The 18,623-nt window shown below is 38.5% G+C and overlaps 1 protein-coding gene across 1 annotated transcript; it reads left to right on the top strand.

The window, feature by feature from the left end:
- Window positions 1-3,701: 3,701 nt before the first annotated feature.
- Window positions 3,702-17,616, top strand: sh3gl1b (SH3-domain GRB2-like 1b). Its single transcript, XM_083887926.1, has 10 exons — window positions 3,702-3,752; window positions 9,424-9,492; window positions 10,500-10,572; window positions 10,662-10,805; window positions 11,012-11,145; window positions 11,383-11,541; window positions 12,238-12,341; window positions 12,457-12,587; window positions 12,846-12,893; window positions 17,012-17,616. The coding sequence occupies exons 1-10, from the start codon at window positions 3,708-3,710 to the stop codon at window positions 17,203-17,205; spliced, it is 1,101 nt and encodes a 366-aa protein (XP_083744052.1). The 5' UTR covers window positions 3,702-3,707; the 3' UTR covers window positions 17,206-17,616.
- Window positions 17,617-18,623: the final 1,007 nt, after the last annotated feature.

The following is an 18,623-nucleotide window of genomic DNA, read 5'->3' as shown; positions in this document are numbered from 1 at the left end:
AAACCTCTCATCAAATTGAATTCCTTTCTAACGTAGAGCTCACTTTAATGACACTTTCTTTTAAAACTCTTGTTGAATGTACCCACGTTTCCCTTTACTGTTCAGCACAGCCTGAGACTCCACATAGAATGTACATATTTAAAATCCTCAACCCACCTTGTGGAGGTTCTCAGTAACTGACCTGTCACTTGTCAGCTTTTTCTTTTTCTGTATGTTCTTTTTTGGTAGTGCCCATATTTTTTGCAGTTTTGTGACACAAGAACAAACTGTTTAAAGGGACCATGATCAAACTCACATGCAGAGAGATTTTTTCTTTTCTTTTTTAAACTGTGTGACTAAGCAAACATTTGGTGTCTGCTGCCATTGCACACAGAGCGCAAGACATAGCACTTATGCTGATCTTTGTAGGTATTTTTACAAGTATACACCTTCACACGTTGATGTGAGCTCTTTATTTTTCTAATGCAATCAATGACCTCAATCCCAAAACCCTTTTTCCCTTTGCAAATGCCACTTCGAGAAAGAGAAAGAAACACAGAGGTGTTGTCAATGTATTTTCAGATATTCCTATATATTTAACACCTATATAATCGTGTAAAATAAGAACAGTTGTGAATTCATGCAGATTTAAGGGAGAGGAGGAGTCATGTCAAGCTCAGGTCTCTTAAACAGAAACTGCCTGCCTGTACTTTGGGGTACTGGGATGGAACGATTGTCACGCAGAAGAAAATCTAGTATTACGGACGATAACGAGCACTTAGGAGTCCACGGTAGAATCCAAAATGAACTCTCGGCACAAGATTTTTTTTTTTTTTTACGGGTTCGCAAGACTGCCATCTGTGAAAATGAACCAGTCAAAAATGCTAGAATATGCCCACTGCTGACAAAGCTGTATGAACAAGGTGTTGAGAACTGTCACGCCCCGAACCCACGTACAGCCACAAAGACAAGTTTCATCGGCAAAAAAAACCCTCGGACATTGTCTCAATGAGACGGAGTCAAAGCTGAGAAGAAGAAAAAAGGACATTTAAATACATGCTTGAAGAAGAGGGAGTGGACGGGCATCGCACTCCGCTACTACGCTCAGCTTTCACTGCTTTGGGGGGTCACGCAGATTATGTGCCGCTACATGCGGCCAAGACGTTTGTGATTGGTGAAATTAATCCTCTGTTCCTTGTTCCCCCCGCTCCCGGACTACCTCACCCTCCTCAAACACTACACGGCACAGAGCCATCAGCTACCCCCCTGAGTTAGTATTTCTGCATTCATGCAGAAAAATAGAAATTAAATTAGAGATGAAATTAGATGAGCAAAATATCTCGGATCTGCTTTTCAAGGAAACCTACATAGATAAGATACAGTTGTATTTGTGTACCATGTTTCTGTCAAACTACATGGACTACTCTCATACCTAAGAAGCTATGAAAAAAGAGAGAGTTTTAATATTTAAAAAAAGAAACACTGCTGTTAATCATTTTTAAAGACAATCACAGTGACCGTTTGTTGAATGTCAAGCTTTATTTGATATTCCAGCCTGGTTTGCCTTGCACTGCTGGGACAGTGCTTTCCGTCATACACACACACACAAAGTGATCTCATAAAATAGTGGCATTGTGGGATTGTGCAATAAAGTCTTTCCCATTGCTCCGAGTGTGTCGGGGCCCTTTCAAGCTCCTATCTTTCACAAAGCACTCCAAGCAGATTTGACCTTGCAGCACAGACAAAAAAAGTGATGTTGCTCGGGGAGAATTAATGTACCAAAATACACAGCCAGCGACACTCGCAGTCTAACAAAAGTGCAATACTTTTCGTGCCGGGTCAAAGAATGTTAAGACTGCGCTGATTTCAGGAGACTCGGCGTATGTTCTAATCACCGGTGCAGGTCTAAACACGTGTCCGGGGGGGCAGCGATGAAGATCTGCACGCACTTTTCCATTTAGCGTTCCTCAGGGAGATAGCTGGGCTCTCTGTCCTACGGTGTCTGCAGTCAGTCTAGCTCGTAAGAGACACCTCACACCAACATAAAAGACCTTAAAACCTTGATCACTGTGTACAGTACATGTTCTTGTGAATGTCTGATTACAGAAGTATCAAAGATCCCCCCCCTGTCTATCACTATTAAGACTTTTCCCATGTTGGAGTAATAGATGCAATAGGATATTTGGAGGAAAAAAAGAAGAAAAAACAAGTATAAAAATGGATTATAATCGCTGAATCTTGTGTTGGTTTTGTCGTGATGTTCATGTTTCCTAATTTTATCCTTACGTGTACCTGTTTGTTTTGTTCTGCTCATCGTTTTAGTGTCATTTTCTTGGAGAGATGTAATTTTTCTTTTCTTTTTTTTTATTCTTTTTTTTTTTTTAAAAGAGCGTTTTTGAAGATCTCTCTAAAAAGTTTCTCTTTTGTCATGATCCTTCTGTTTATAATATTTTCACTTTATTTTAAAGATTGTTATTATTATTAAATCGATATAGATTTTAATAAGAAATAATTTATGATATGTCATGGATATAAAGCTCGAGAGGTTTTAACACAGTCAGGTGTTATTGCACAAATGGTGATACAATATGTGGATTTAAGAATGTAATAAAAGTCCTTTTACAATGAAGAAAATGGTGATGCTTTTTTATTAGAATGTTTTTCAGTTATTATTTTCATTATATAGTAACATTAATGTTTTTATGTCATGTATTTAACACACAAACCTCAGAAGAAGCCAATAGAAATAATTCAACTATAACAAAAATCCTTAATAATAATAATACTTAATAATTACCAAATTGATTAAAAAAAATTAAAATGATGTGTCCAACATTTTTAAGCAACTTGGTTATAATTATTATTTTCTATTGCATATTACAGTAAACAGTGTAATACTTTCCTATAATTAGATTTATCATCATATGTCATCATTAAATACAGTAACTGTATGGCACAGCTGTCCTTCCTTGAAGATGACACACTGACACATTAGTGAATGTGGGCTATTAATAAATAAATAATCCAAATCAGAATACTTCCATTAATCCCTGTGCAGAAATTGGAGGCGTAACATTTGGCCCCTCGGAAAATTAAATAACACTCAGGAATAAAGAAATAAGATCCAAGTAAATCAACAAAGTGCAGATTTTAGTTGATTCAGTCATATTCAGTTGATATTATTTTCAACAAAAAGTTTACCCCTCACTATTTATAAAGCTCCTTCTGATGTAACAGAAGATAAAGCAGGAGGGTGTGTACCTGTTCCATCCAGCAGGGGGCGGTGTGCACTCACCACAGAGGCTGCTGTGTAAACTTGTCGGGTTTTTTTCAGGGAGGGTTGCTACAGATTTTGCTGCTCCTCAGTGTTACTGTTTCCCAGGCTGTTTTTATACTCACTTCACTGTAGTTGACACTGTTCTAGATTGTGGAGGTTGTTACGCTGTTTTTTGCACAGTTTTCCCCTCGGTGACGGACAGACAGACAGACAGACAAAGTGGGGGAGATAGATTCACCCGCGACGTGGACGTGGTCAGTTGGCGTGTCCCGACAGTGACGGCGGTGGCGGCTGTGTGTGTATGTGTGTGTGTGTATGTGTATGTGTATGTGTGTGTGTGCAGTCCTGAACACTTGTGCACTGGCCCCCTTCTCTATAACAAACTGTAGCGCTCACTGAAGTTCTGCTCGTGACCTAGTTTTACAACTTCGAAGAAAAGCCGGGGTTCAAGATGTCCGTAGCGGGCTTGAAGAAGCAGTTTTATAAAGCCAGCCAGGTTAGTGAAACTTTTCTCCTAGCTAGCAACTGTCATGCACCGTTAGCAGCTAGCTTGGTTTTAGCACTAGAAGCTAACGGTTTGTGTCTGGCTATTGTTGATAAAGGCTGTGTTAATATGGTTGTTATTGTGTTACAAGTACACGAACCGGACTTTATATATCCACCGTGTCAGTGTGTACAATAATAATGTTATTCTTCGCTCGTTGTGTGTCTTTTTCTTCACAGCTAGCGTTAAAGTTGGGTATTTTCGGTCGTGATTTTCAGCGTTTACGAATGTTGAAGTAAACTTACTATGTATATAATGCTCAGATACATTATCCTGCTGCAAACATACACAGCTGTTTGACGTGTTAGTGCTTTGTGATATTTCTCAAAGAAAAGCACCTACAGATCCCATAAGCACACATTCTATGGTAAACATTAACTCGGTATCAGCGCCTCAGGGACAGTCCTGGTGAGTTAGTAAAAGAGAATCGAAAAGGAATAGCATGCCAGTGTTGTAAACTGAGCTAATATGAAAATATGTGGGATAGCTGATGCACTGAAATGTAAACAGCAGGGATTTTAGTCATGCAGCTGTTGTCCAGATGTTTGTCTCTGTTAAAGAAAGACAAGTCAATATTTAATCAACAATCAGCAGTTCTTAAGTCAAAACAGAATAGATTTGCATTAGAAATCCTCACTTACCACAATAATTTAGGGAAAGCATTACATTGCATTTTTATTATTTTTCATTATTATTATTTTTACAAATATTGTGATTTGATTTGGAATATCAAAGCGTTTCGGGTCAATATTTACAGTTTTATTAATATAGTTTCAAGCTGTTCACATGCAAACCACATGCAAACAGTATGAAAATAAAGTAAATGTGTTGAAATGACCCCCAGGGAATTATATGAAAACCACAAACAGTAATACAATCCTCCAAAAAACATCAAAATATCAATCTGTTTATTTAATGTAAGGATAAATCAAAGATATTGACTTAATTGTCTCTGGGGGGCAATTCAAGGACTCATAGAACAGTCTTGCCAGGAAACAGCCAGGAAATGTACAGAAAACCTTTTAGAACACATACGAATCATTTCCAGTGTAGAGCTGATGTTTTTTACTTAAAGCCAGCCCCTCGCAGTCATGGGTGGGGAGAGTCCAAAAAGGTTTTTTTCAGTCTCTTTTCTTCCTACCCCTGCTGATCTAAGCAGGAAAGACATTTGGTTTCTGCCCCAGCTTCCTGACAGGAACACACTCAGGTCCCTCTTGGTTTGCTTGCAAGGGAAAATAAACTCTATTTTGCAAGCTGTCATGTTTTGCACTGTTGGTACTGAATGTTGTGAAAACTAATAGAAAACGGCAAAGGTTATCGTGGAAGATTAAATGGATATGTGTGCATGAGAACTGACTCTGAGGACGAGTGATGCAGAGGAGGAGTGCAGAGTGCTTTCCCTTTGACTGCAATGCAGCTGATTTTCTTGCCAAAACTCCATAAGAGTAAATAACTCTTGACATAGCTGAGATTGTTTTCACTGGAGTAATGCAGGACATTGGCAGTAGAAATGTGTGCCTGTGTTTCACACTTCCTTGTTTTTCCCCCCTTCTACTTTCTCTCCTTCCCTAACATGTTTGTGTGTTTCAAATTGAAAGGAAAATAAATGCTATTAATAAAGTTATTATGCTCTTCTTAAACATAAGCTCCAACAACAACAAACGGTTGCATCAGAGATGTTAAATTCCTGCTACCTACAGTCAGTAAAACCGTGTAGCCACAACATAATTGTCATAGCCAGAGGTTATGGTTTTATCGTTCTTTTCACAGTTTTATTGATATGCATAAAATGCATCAACTATTTACATTTGTAGGAAGTTAAAGTCTACAAAAATAGGTAATTGTATTGATTTTTCTTAATATTGATGGAACAAAGTCGAGCATCTTCGTACAAGCCTCCCAATAAATCTGTCTGGACAAACGTTAACTATTGTTTATGTGCCTTAAAATACTTCAGTCAGGAAGGATTAGTTTAGAGATATGCTGATTAAAAAAAGATGATTAGACTTCAGTGCAGCGTTCACTGAAGATTAGGCCAGCTCCTAGGAATAATCGCTTTACAATAAAAAGTAATCCCTGTTTTGGCTGTAGGCAGCAGGTAGCATGTCACTGATGCAGCTAATTAGGTCACTTAGGATTGAAAAGAAGACATTTGATATCTGCTGTGAGATGTTGTGACTTTCAAAGGTGTTTTCCATATTGTTTTTTTGTACTCGACCTTTGTTATTCTTTATAGCAGCATCACATTCTTTGATTTACAAAATACTTTGATTAGAAGGTGTTACATTTTTCTGGTTTAGCCCCCCAAAAAATTTATAAGAATTATGAATAAAATTACAGACTGATAGTAGACTTTTGACCTGACTTGTTGCTAAAAGTCTTTATTAATGTAATTGTCGTCACCTTTTACTTTCCGTGACCGATGATCACAGTAACATCGTTTCCTTTTGGCATTTGGTTTATGCATAAACTGGTGACCTACAGAGCTCTTGAAAAGCTCTGAAAAATACTAGGAAACAACTTTGACCTAGTATTTTTCAAGTCTAACTATTACTTAGTGTTTCCTCATACCAAAAATCATACTAATGCTGAGCGGCTATTTTTCTTTCTTTAAGTGTTAAAGAAAATCTAAATCTACTTTTGCTTTTTTTCTTGTTACTCGCTTGTTCTTGTTCTGTTCGTGTAAAACGAAGATCTGGGAACCATGTTTTGTGCCCAGTGCACTGTCATTTAACTAATTCTGTGTCATTATAATGAAAAAGACACCTGCTGTAGACTGATCTCTGTGTGTCTTGCTTCTATGCTTTGTTTATACCAAAACTTCCTGATGATAACCCTTTGAGCTGTGTTCTGTGGAGCCTGTGTACATGTCAACAAAATGTTGCACATCGCAGACAATTTGATCTGATTTGTCTCTTTTAAAATTAAAAGTGTTTTGGAAGGGGTAACAGATTAGTTGTCATAATTCAGTTTTTTTTTTAATGTGCTCAAGAGGATTTAAATCTCGAGTGCAGGGGCTTGTTTCAAAATGGGAGACACTTCATTCTGGATTAAATTAAATACCCTTCACCCCGAAGTGCTTTAAGACTGATTAGTGTGTGCCAAGAAAAACATAGCAACAATTTAGGAGTCTTGCAGTCTTAACTGTCCTTGAAAATACTGCATCAAATGTTGAGTAGGATAAGGACAAGGAGTAGGACTGTATCTTTGACTTGTGACCCAAATCCCCCAAGGCCCCCTGTCATGTGCTTTCCACATACAACAGAGAGTCAATATAACTTTTAGATACTGATAAAAATACAGCTCAGTTGTTTCTATTTGTTTCACTTTTCATTTGTGTACTGATATGAAACTTGACGTCAACCACAGACCCAGTCAGTCCTGCCATTTCTAGTAATCACAAAATCTCCAGCAGTTTGAATCATGTAGGAATTGACTCATACTCTTCGTGTTGCTCTGTCACAAATGGGTGAATTATCATCTGCATCCACACACATATTTCAGCTTTGTCTCAGAATTGATGGGCCCTCAACACAGCAGCCATTTTGACATGTTTTAGCAGCAAACATACAGGTGATACTGATCTTGCTGGCTCTGTTTGGTTCATGTGTAAGGAGAGTGACGGTAAACAAGCATGTCCACTGAAACTCAGGAAGCTAATTATTTTTTATGATGCACACACCTTTGATTTCCCTACTTTGAGCTTTCAAAACGGCTGCTGTGCAAAGGGCCCTTCTTGCATCTATACTGATGTATATGTCTGGGAAATTTCCTGGTCAGATTTGCTTAGTTTCAGAAAATGTGAATAACATGAAACAACAATGCTGAAAAGTGAGTGCGGTGACTTCTTTTATGAGTTAAAACTGAACGTAACCATCAACAGCGTTTTCTGTTCACAGCCGAAGGTCGTCCTGCGATTGATAAGACACAATCGGAAGGCCAATACGGGCTAACTGTCGTTATTCTCAAACGTCGGGACTAAATTGAGCCCCAGAGTTTTTGTATGGCGTGCTTTGTAAGGATTCTTGACAGAAGATTGCTGACATTGCATAATCCGTAGCAGGCTTAAATTAAACGGAGCCAGCAATGTTTCCAGCATTTCCGTAGAAGGGTGTGAATGGCACACGATGAGCTAAAAAGTTCTAAATGTGGTGGTGAGAATTTAGCACAAGAATAGAAAATGCAAAAATGGCATCTTATTCTCTGAAACAAGGACTAGTTATGGCAAATAACCAATTTGAAGAGATTGCGTTGTTGATCTGCAGCAGTGTCAGTGTTGAACCAAACTATATAACATACATTTAACCTGTGTGAAGAATCTCAGTAACTGTCATGTCCTTATAAAATGGGACTTTCAATTATTTACGTTCTTTAATCTGTCAGGGTCTCAGTTGTGGCCTTCTGTTAGCTGTCTAGACAGCTCGGCATGCTTTTTCTTTTCTCTTCTACTTCAGGGAGAAATAATTAATGATTAACTACTCGGTTTGTTACAGCTTCCCTTCAAATGTACAAGAGGAAGACAGAGTCACAACAACATGGTTCTGGAGTAACTGAAGTTTCAGTACTACACAGTTAGTTAGTGTGACTCATTTTCATTGGTATCATGGCACACAAACCCTGGAAAGGCACACATTAGTCACTGTGCTTTGCTTTTGTCTTCGCAGAGCCAGGTCTGCAATTTACTCTGCAGCCAAGCCTTGTTGTTGTGTGTGATTTGCATTATCTTAGTGTTGGATGAGAATAGGTTTGTCAAAAACACATTTAATTTATAGCAATTGTGGATATCTGACCTAACCCTGATGGGACCCATATAAACCCAGTAAGCCTAGCTACAGAAGAGACTAAATAACGTCTGCAGGTGGGCAAAGGCAAAAATTCCAATATCGTGCATCCCTTGAGTCAGTGACAGGGTAACACAAACTCAGCTCACGCTAACTGCATCAAAAACGGATTGGATTTATACACAAAAACATACTGCCTGTCAGGATCACCCACTCAACACCCACTCTGATTGAGTTTGAGCTGAAAAATTGCACGCTGTGCTCTACTTTACATCTCTGTTACTGACATTGCGTCTCTGAAAAGCATGGACTCGTGTCATAATTCAAGGAATCTGCCAAGAGAAGTGTATACATCACTATTTGTATTGTACATGAACAGGAAATGGACTGTTTTCCACTTCTCAGGCTTTTGTCTGTGGTCAAAAAAAACATCAGCTCAGAGTCTCGCTTGCAGAAATCCATGTGCTTTCAATCAACATTTTTGTAGTCGACTTAACTTGTAGCATATTGTCTTTACTGAAGTAGAGATAATTGAGTTTGCTTGAGTTTCTTCATCCTGCTAAGTGTAAACCAGAGACATTGTGTAACACTGATTGATTTCCTGTGTTGTGCTGTTGTTCTGAACTCCTGCTCTTTCACCTGAGGGAGACCTTACACGACACAGGACATGTTGTCCACTGCATTCCACACATTTTCCCCAAAGATGTGTCCATTATTGTATTTTCTAAAGCTGAGTCCTGATTCCTCTTCAGACAGGAACCACATGAGTGACATTAATTAATTTCCCCTCCTCTATCACACTCCTTTTTTCTATCTCTCTCTCTCTCCCTCCCTCCCTGTAGATGGTAAGTGAGAAAGTCGGTGGTGCAGAAGGAACTAAACTAGATGATGACTTCAGAGATTTGGAACGGGTAAGACAGGCATCTCTCTGTGGTCTTAAAAAAGAATCATCTCTGTTTTCTCTTTACAGTACACAAACATACTGCATAGGTTTTTTTATATTGTTATATTTATATTTTCTGTTAGTGGAAGAATTTTTTGTGAAGCATTCCAAGCAGTGGATTCAACAGAATCACTTCCTTCATGGTTTAATTAACAACAAACACTTCAGCAACTTCAGAGAATGTCTGGAAAATTGAGTTAGGGACATTTTGTGGAGTTTGTCACTTCTGTAATAAAGAACACAGCAGGAGATTGTCTTCAGACACATTCGCAACAGACCATTCAGCAAGTTGGAGGGAGAACATTCTCTCTGTGAAGTTTTAGGGCTGCACCAACCATTATTTTCATAATCGATGAATTTGTTGATCAGTGTTTGTCAAACCTGGAAATGATGATGTTCTCAAATGTCCTGTCTTGTTTTGTCCACACAACCAGAATGATTCAGTTTTAATGATGACTTTGCTAGACGGAGCAAAGAAACCAGTAATAGTTCACATTTAAAAAGATAAAAAATTATGAGTACTTTTAATTGATTATCAAAATAGTTGATGATTCATTTAGTAATTGATTAATAATTGATGAATCGAGTAATTGTTTCATGCTTAATTCTCCCGTTGGCTCACTTGGACATTTTCCAGTCAGCTGGGAGCAAAAATACTATTTAATTAAATTAACAAGATATAAGAACTCTTACATTGTCACAAAATATGCACATTCTCACCTACATCTCTTGAATTTTTCCAGACTTCAGTGCATGCCTGAAATCGGTTTTAATCCTCTGATATGGTAACATTTTGACCCACAAAACAACCAGATTTAGGATCTTAATCATGCATCATGCAATCCTATGAACAGATATTTTGGAAGTAACCAAAAGCTTAAAGGCCAGATGATGTGTTTGCTGCTTGTTTTTGTTTTAGCGCTGTGCCTAGTTACTCTTGTGATGTATGTGTGTTTGCTTGTTGTGTTTTTGTAGAAAGTAGATGTGACCAATAAAGCAGTAGTGGAGGTCATCTCCAAAACGTCAGAATACCTTCAGCCCAACCCTGGTGAGAGCCTACCTGTACGAATACACATTTTAAATGGTTTAATTTAGGTTGATAACATTTTTTTTGTTTGTTTCAACTCCGTCCCTCAGCGTCTCGGGCCAAACTGTCCATGTTGAACACCATGTCTAAGATTCGTGGTCAGGTGAAGAACCCAGGTTATCCTCAGGCAGAAGGGCTGCTCGGAGAGTGTATGACCAAGTATGGACGGGAACTGGGTGAAGAGACGAGCTTTGGTAAGATGTGTGTGTTGTGGTTTCGAGTAGTAAATTCTTGGTGTTTGTAATTATTGCACTTAAAGTTCCCATCCCCAGATTCCAGCAGAAGTGTTGCCTAAGGAATTCTTTTTGGACTATTTCTGATTGTTGCAGTGCTGTCTTCGATTATTGTAATATTACTATTTATGTCACTGAGCTATTCGTCAATGTCTGTTGTGGTTTAGGCGGAGCGTTGGTAGACGTGGGAGAGTCCATGAAGAGATTAGCAGAAGTCAAAGACTCTCTTGATATCGACGTCAAGCAGAACTTCATTGATCCGTTGCAAGGACTCAGTGACAAGGACCTCAGAGAGATACAGGTATCTACTATAAAGTGTGTTTTGATCCAATTTATGATGGGAAAATAAACGCTGTGTCAGTGTATGTGATTAAATGATTTCACGGTTAAAAGATACCTAACAAATTTCTGGTGATGGAGGTTAGATGCATGTGGAAGGTAATGTTCACATTATTTGATATTATTGTTGTTTAATGTTCACGTTCTACATCACAAAAAAAAACAAAACTACATCTAAATCTGCTCTGATGTTCCTCAGCATCACCTCAAGAAGCTTGAAGGCCGCAGACTGGACTATGACTACAAGAAAAAGCGTCAGGGCAAGATCCCAGACGAGGAGCTCCGACAGGCTCTGGAGAAGTTTCACGAGTCAAAGGACGTGGCCGAGAACAGCATGTACAACCTGTTGGAGAACGATGTGAGGAGTTGGTTATTTTTTCTTTGTGTGTTACTGTTTAGGCAGAATTTGAAGACCAGTCCCTTTTTGAGTTGTAACAACATCCCAAAGCCAGGCGTTCCTTGGTAATGTCTTAAAACTAATTCTAATCCAAAGAATAAAAATGTGGATCGTCTGCCTGAGCCTTTACTCTGAAAGGCTGCTGCCCATTGTACACCTATAGGACAAACATACAGCTGTAGTTACTGTACACTTGAGAAAACACACCCGATGAGTACAAATAACACTGACACTGATGATGAATGTGTCTTTCTACAGCTGCGACTGAACGGGTTTAACATTTAATCTCTGTTTGGTTGTAGCTGTTAGAGAGTTAGAGCGTTTGTTTGTCTTCCAAGTCAGCGCAGGCGAACACACCTCTAGCTAGGAGCTACAAAACCGCTTTATTACAACTGGTACGACGAGCTAAAAACCTGCACAGTCTTAAAATAACAACTCTGCAATAAACCTGATCGTCATGAAGCTTGTATTTATTACCTACACTTCATCATCACCATAATATCTCTTCAAGATGCAGGATATGTCCGTATTGTGATATTTGGTCTGTATTGGCCATAATATGGAAGTGATTGTCCTTTGTAGTTATTTTTTAAATTGTAAAATACAGTAACTTAAGCCTGATTCATCTTAAAAATGTGATGTTTTCCGTGTGTGAAGATCGAGCAGGTGAGCCAGCTCTCCTCTCTGGTGGAGTCTCAGCTGCAGTACCACAGACAGGCTGTGCAGGTGCTGGAGGAGCTTTCTGACAAACTCAGAGAAAGGTGCCGTAACAACAACATAACACACAGATAGCAACGTACAATACCCTCTGCCTGCTTTTTATGTAGCGTGTGTTCAAGAATGTAATTGTCCATTGATTGATTTTTTCCTGAACAGGATGAGCGACGCTCAGACTCGACCGAGACGTGAATACACACCTAAACCCAAACCTATCTACGACTTTGACAACAACCATTCAAACGGCGGATACTCGACCTCGATGGCCCCTCCGCCCTCGTTTAACTCAGGTTAGAAACAGCTGATGCACACCTAAAAACAAATTATTTAAATGTGTATATCAGTTTAAACAACTTAATACATGGTAAAAATGAGAAGTGAGTCCAATACAATTAAAAATGCAGTGTCTAAAATTCAATATTATTAAGGTAAGCAATTCCAAACGTGCGTGCGTATGTGTGTGTGGGAGCATCTGTGTGTGTCATGTCCTGTCATCTCAACGGCCTCTCTCCAGCTGACCTTGTTCCTCTTTCCTGTGACATCATCAGAGTCGTCTTTTCACTTGGCCACATTGTCTTTTCGGAAACCCGGATTGTGTGAGTCACAGATTGTGTGTGTGTGTGTGTGGGGGGCCTTTTTTGTTTTTCTTCTTTGTCCCCTCTGTCACAGTCACAGCTCGATTTGTGGCTCCGTTGAAGTGGCTCCGTGTTTGTGCAGCTTCTGGTGTAAAACGTTTGAAGTGTGACACGAGTTGCGTCTCACTCGGCGCAGCCAAGTAATTGGTTGTTAATTATGCATGTGCAGTTTAACAGCATTGTGTGCGGTTGTGTGTGTGAAATCCACTTCCTGTCCTGTAGATGCTTAAATCTAACGCAGAGTTGCCATGGTTCACAAGATGTGGTTACTTCACACACTGTAAAACAACAAAAAACAGTCGCTAATGTAAAGTTTGAGAAACTCGCGTTATCTCCTTTACAGAAGTAGTGCTCCCTAATTATTTAACTATACTATGTCTTCAATGTGAAACCTTTTATACTGTTATGTTATTGACTCATTATATCTAATATTTAAAATTAATAGTGCGTTTTACAATTCTAAATCACAAAGGGTGCAATTTAATTCTGATATTTTGATTGTTCTGTTTTATGCCAATTGACAATTGCAGTATATAAATGTTCCACTTTATTTTATTGTTCTCATCCATTGTCATCATCATCCTTGCTTTAAATCTATAACACAGTAAATATTAGGGGTATGTCAAAATGATTAATTCAGTGATATATATCGTTGTCCTTCCTGGGACAGGCAAATATTTAAAGTAAGACCATAAGATGCTTTACAGGTCCCATATTATGCAAAATCAACTTTTTAATAATTTTAATACTTATATTTGGCACTCTGGAGGTCCTATCAGTTGATAAAATTGTGAAAAGATGACTCACTCATGTTTTTGTGGTCCTCCTCAGTCTAAGTACAGGAGATAAAACACGCAATGTTGACTTCCGCACTCATTGGGACGTCACACTGCGCTAAATTCCTGGAATTGTTGTCTCACGGAGCTCCACTTTGTAGGTAAAACAACCGGAAGTTCTATCCTTGGCTGCACAGTGCATCACAGAGTTCTACACAAACTTCCAGCCTCAGAGGATTTATCTGTCCAGTGGATAAATGTTATATACGACAGTAGCCTCTGTAGCTGATGTCATTTCCTGTCCCTTAAATTTAATTTTACTTGGGTGAAAGTTACCTGGCCGAAGAAGAGGGAGTTTACAGTGGGATAATGGCGTAGAAAGCTACGATAAGAGATGCTCTATGTTCAATACGTATGATTATATACTTTATATTATTCACATATATGTGAATAATATATGTTGTGAATATATTATTCACATATTCACAACATATATGTGAATAATATATATTATTCACATATATGTTGTGAATAAATGGAGAAATTCTGCACTTTTAAAAAGCATTACTAAAACAGACAGATATCGTGACTTATTACTGTATGACTGTATTTCAATATATTGATTATCACATAATCGTCGTATTGCGATATTATTGGTATTGTGGACCGTGTATCACATCGTAAGCACAACTTATATATATAAGGAAAACAATTATATCTTTAAAGAAAAGTAACTATTATTAGTTTCAGAATTTGTATTATTGTTGTGTAAATTAGATTAAGTTCTGTAGTTCAGTAACACTTATATTGTGACACACGTAGCTGCTGGTGCTTGAATTAAATCTAGATATTAAAATATATTTGGTAGATATCGGTCATGATCAGGGTCCGTTTTGAGTATTAAAGCCGTTTCTTGAATAACACAGAGTTGAGGTCATTGAGTTCTTAAAGAATCTGCTCAGCAGATGTTCAACTTTTTATTACACACCATTTATTTTATTGTGAACTGAATTTCACTTTTGAAATTCTCCCACTATACTCCACAGATCTGTGTTCGAATGTGTGTAATCCAGTTATTTTATATGAGAGAACAAACACTTTTACACTGTGTGTATGTAATTATTGATGATGATTTATTGGTTCTATGGAACAAAGAAACCAGAAAAAAATCATGAAAAATTCTGAAAAATCTAAAAAACTCATATTTTTTCTAATTGATTGACTTATATAAATTATATAAGTGTAAGTATATTCATATAAGATATTTAGTAATAATGGTAGGTGGATTAAAATCAACTGACTAAGAGCCCCTGGTGGAGAGACATTCAGGTTTTCAATAAAACTTAAATGCTAAAAGTATATAAGAAACAACTAATTAGCAATATGTACAGTATTGTTAGTTAATTGACAGTAATACTGTTTAACCTCAAACAAAATGTCAGACATGTAAAACATGACATTAAAACATAGCAGAGGCTGTTTCCAGAGAACATTTCTCTGTTCTGATACATGAACATAGCAGGGAGTAAAACACAGAGAACAACAGACGACAGCTCTCTCCCTCGTCTCTCGCCTACCCGGCACTTTGTGGTGAAGACTTGATACAATGAGAAAATTGTTTGGTGAGAGAAAGAGGTCAGTTTTGCTTTGGGAGCCTCATTCTACTGCTGCTGCTGATGATGATGATGCTGATGTGTGCGTGAAGTCACACAGTCATACTGAAACCTCATCAACGTCATAGAATATCAGGGTGTTGGGGGTGAAAGATCAAACCCGTAGATGCCGCTCTCGAGCTTGTTTGCAGTGCTGAGTTTTACACAAACACACAAATGTGAGGTCAACTGGTGTTTGTTTTATTATAAAGTTGCATGTTGCAGATGTAGGCTGTATATGAGTCTCTTCTGAGGCCAACTAGGGAATGAGAATATATTGAATATCCACCAGGGGGCGACTTCACTGGTTACAAAAAGAACAAACATTTTCCCTTGTTTTTAAGGTGCCCTCAACTATAAATTCCCCTCGTTGAGGGAAGTGGTATTGGGACACCACTACATGCAAATTAGCGTAGTGAAAGTAACGAACGTGCTAACCTACGTCACATGTTGACAATTCTACCGGTGGAGCGCGCTACTATTTTCATTCAGGAAAAATGGCGGTGGATCCAGCTGTTGTGTTGCCTGTTGCGTTGGCTGTGTTTGTTTTTCTCCGTCAACACTGTTTTTTTCTCCGTCCTCGTCAACGCTATATCACGAATGTGACTGAAATCTGACAAGTCCAGGGTATTCGTGTTCAAGTGAACGCCAGTACACACATCCAAAACACTGACAAAACTACCCAGATGTAGCAGAGCTAGCTAGTTTGCTACATTTTGAAGGTTGATTATAAGGGGAAAATGGCACTCCCCCTTGCTCCCCCCCTACACGTGAATGCGCAAAATTTAGGGTTAGGGCAAAACTTAAGGGTTCGGGGAGTTATTGGGACAGAGCCTTAATGTCTCATTTGCTAGTTTCAGGTCAGTAGAACATGACGTCAGTTTTGTAAATGATGTTCCTTTTTTTATACAATAAAGTAGCACATGTGAGTGGACACCAGCGTCGCTGATAGCTGCTATCGCCCAATCGGAGGCCGGTTTTAAATGACAGCTGTGAACTTAGCGTTGCAAAATGACAATATGGCGCTAGCCAAATCCTGATTCCAGAAGCTTCAAAGTAGGAGTTTAGAATCATAATGCTGATGTCACAGCAGCTGAATATCTCTCAAGCAAGCAACTTATACCAGCCTTCACTTAAACTTAACATTTGTCCATTAAATACATACTTATACCAAACTGAGTCCAATAGCGCAGAGTAGTGCTAGCACTGAATAACACACTAGCATTAGTGCTAGCAACACACATGCCATTAGTTAGTATTAGTATTAATTTTCTGCCAAATAGACACATAATTTATCCTAAGTCTTACACACTGGACCTTTAAATAATATCTAAAAGCCATAAAATGACTTAGCTGAAATAAATATTTATTAAAATAAAACACTGATGGTATGTTTTGTGTCTGTACTGCATTTAAACATTTAGAATACAAATAATGTGTAAAGTAAATGTTAAATTTAATCTTTTTGTTGAAAAGTTAAATCTCAGTGAGTTTGCAGCTTTTACAAAGTTTCTGAGAACAGAAATATGTACATTTAAATAACCTGATTAATTACATAATCAGTCAATACCAATTATTGTCAAAAATGGCAGAATTTTGCTCGACTTAATCAGTCAATATCTAATGATTTTCTCTCGCTATGTGTCCTCAGCTCCAGAGCAGCCGAGCTGTAAGGCGCTGTACGACTTCGATCCGGAGAACGAGGGCGAGCTGGGCTTCCGCGAGGGCGACATCATCACCCTGACCAATCAGATCGACGAGAACTGGTACGAGGGCATGCTCAACGGCCAGTCGGGATTCTTCCCCCTCAACTACGTCGACGTCCTCGTCCCGTTGCCTCACTAATACAAGACCGAGATGACAGGAGAAAGAGAGAGAGAGAGAGGGAGCGAGTAAAGTTAGCAGAGAGAGAGGGAAGAAAGTGAAGCCCAGTGCTGGTCCGCAGAAAATTCATTTTCACCTTCAGCTCCAGGGTCATCCTCACCGCAGACGAGCACTTTTTTTTTTTTTTTTTTTTTTTGTAGAGTTCTGGGGAAGATGGTTTCATTTCAAAGTCCAGACAAGAATATTCAACAAAAGGTAAAAAGGAATCAAATCGTCTCAAAGTGTCACAAACATTTCCTAAGCAATATTTCCACTTTAACCACAAATTACTGCTATAGTAAAGAGATTTGTATTGGACGTGGTGATGATGATGATGATGATGATGACGACTGGAATGATTTGTTAGTTTCATGTGTTTTTAAATCAGTTTTTCAGACTGGACATAACCAACACATCACACCTCACACTTTCAAACCATTGTAACCTGACTGAATATATTAGGATCATTTCTAAAGCGAAAGCTTCCAACTGTGCAGCTCCTGGCGCCACCTGCTGGAGTGACAGAGAACAAACTGCACATGAAAGAAAGGAAACGTAGTCACAGTTGGACTGAAAATGATCCACTAATGAGAGAAAAAAAAAACGCCAAAACAAATGCGTTATTTCTGATTTAGAGTGTGTTTGGACCAAATTTGAACCTTTTTTATGGTTTTCAGTTCACCAGGAAGTGGGTTTTCTTTATCATTTCAGTATTAGATGAATAAGTTGGTCTCGGTTTCCTCGTGTAGATCTCCTGAATACATGGAAAAAGAAAATGTTCTTGCACCTTGGTCCTCAGATGAGATTGATAGACTGTGTGTGTGTGTGTGTGTGTGTGTGTGTGTGTGTGAGAGAGACAGATGATTAACTCCACTGTTATACATAGACCCAAAGTTAAATGCAGACATTGCACCTTTTTTGTTTTTTGTTCTTTAGTCACAAGCGTGTGTAGAAATGCAGAATGATTTGTGGTTTAGTGGTAGTCTTTAATAAGAAAAGACGGAGCCAAAAAAAAAAAGAGTCTTTATGAAAATGCAATAGCAACATATCACTCTGAGTGCGTCGGCGTTCTCAAACAGCCATATAATCATTTAGTTTTGGGCCTGTTTGTCTTCTCCTGTGTCCTTTTATTTTTGAAAGTCTCGTGACCCCTGTTTCAGGCGTCCAAAAAAAAAAAACCTTGACTACACGACGCTGCAGGCAGCGACGCAGTAACCTCCTGTCCCGCTCTGTCTGTCTGTCTGTCTGTCTGTATGTCTGCCTTCACGTGTTGGAGAATGTGAAACTCATTTCAGCTTCCAAAGCTTCGTCTTTTATTCTGATCTTTGGTGTCATGTTTTAGTTTTTATTTTGTCTTGTTCACACCTGCAGTTTAACGTTAGGAGTCATTAATGTCGAGC

Source organism: Microchirus variegatus, assembly GCF_963457635.1.
Source record: "Microchirus variegatus genome assembly, chromosome: 4".
Lineage (NCBI taxonomy): Eukaryota > Metazoa > Chordata > Actinopteri > Pleuronectiformes > Soleidae > Microchirus > Microchirus variegatus.
This window is presented reverse-complemented; position numbering and strand designations above follow the sequence as displayed.

Coding starts and splice junctions, on each gene's coding strand:
- sh3gl1b (XM_083887926.1), top strand. CDS start 3,708: ATGTCCGTAGCGGGCTTGAAGAAGCAGTTTTATAAAGCCAGCCAG. Junction 3,753..9,423: donor AGTTTTATAAAGCCAGCCAG/GTTAGTGAAACT, acceptor CCCTCCCTGTAG/ATGGTAAGTGAGAAAGTCGG. Junction 11,542..12,237: donor ACAACCTGTTGGAGAACGAT/GTGAGGAGTTGG, acceptor CCGTGTGTGAAG/ATCGAGCAGGTGAGCCAGCT.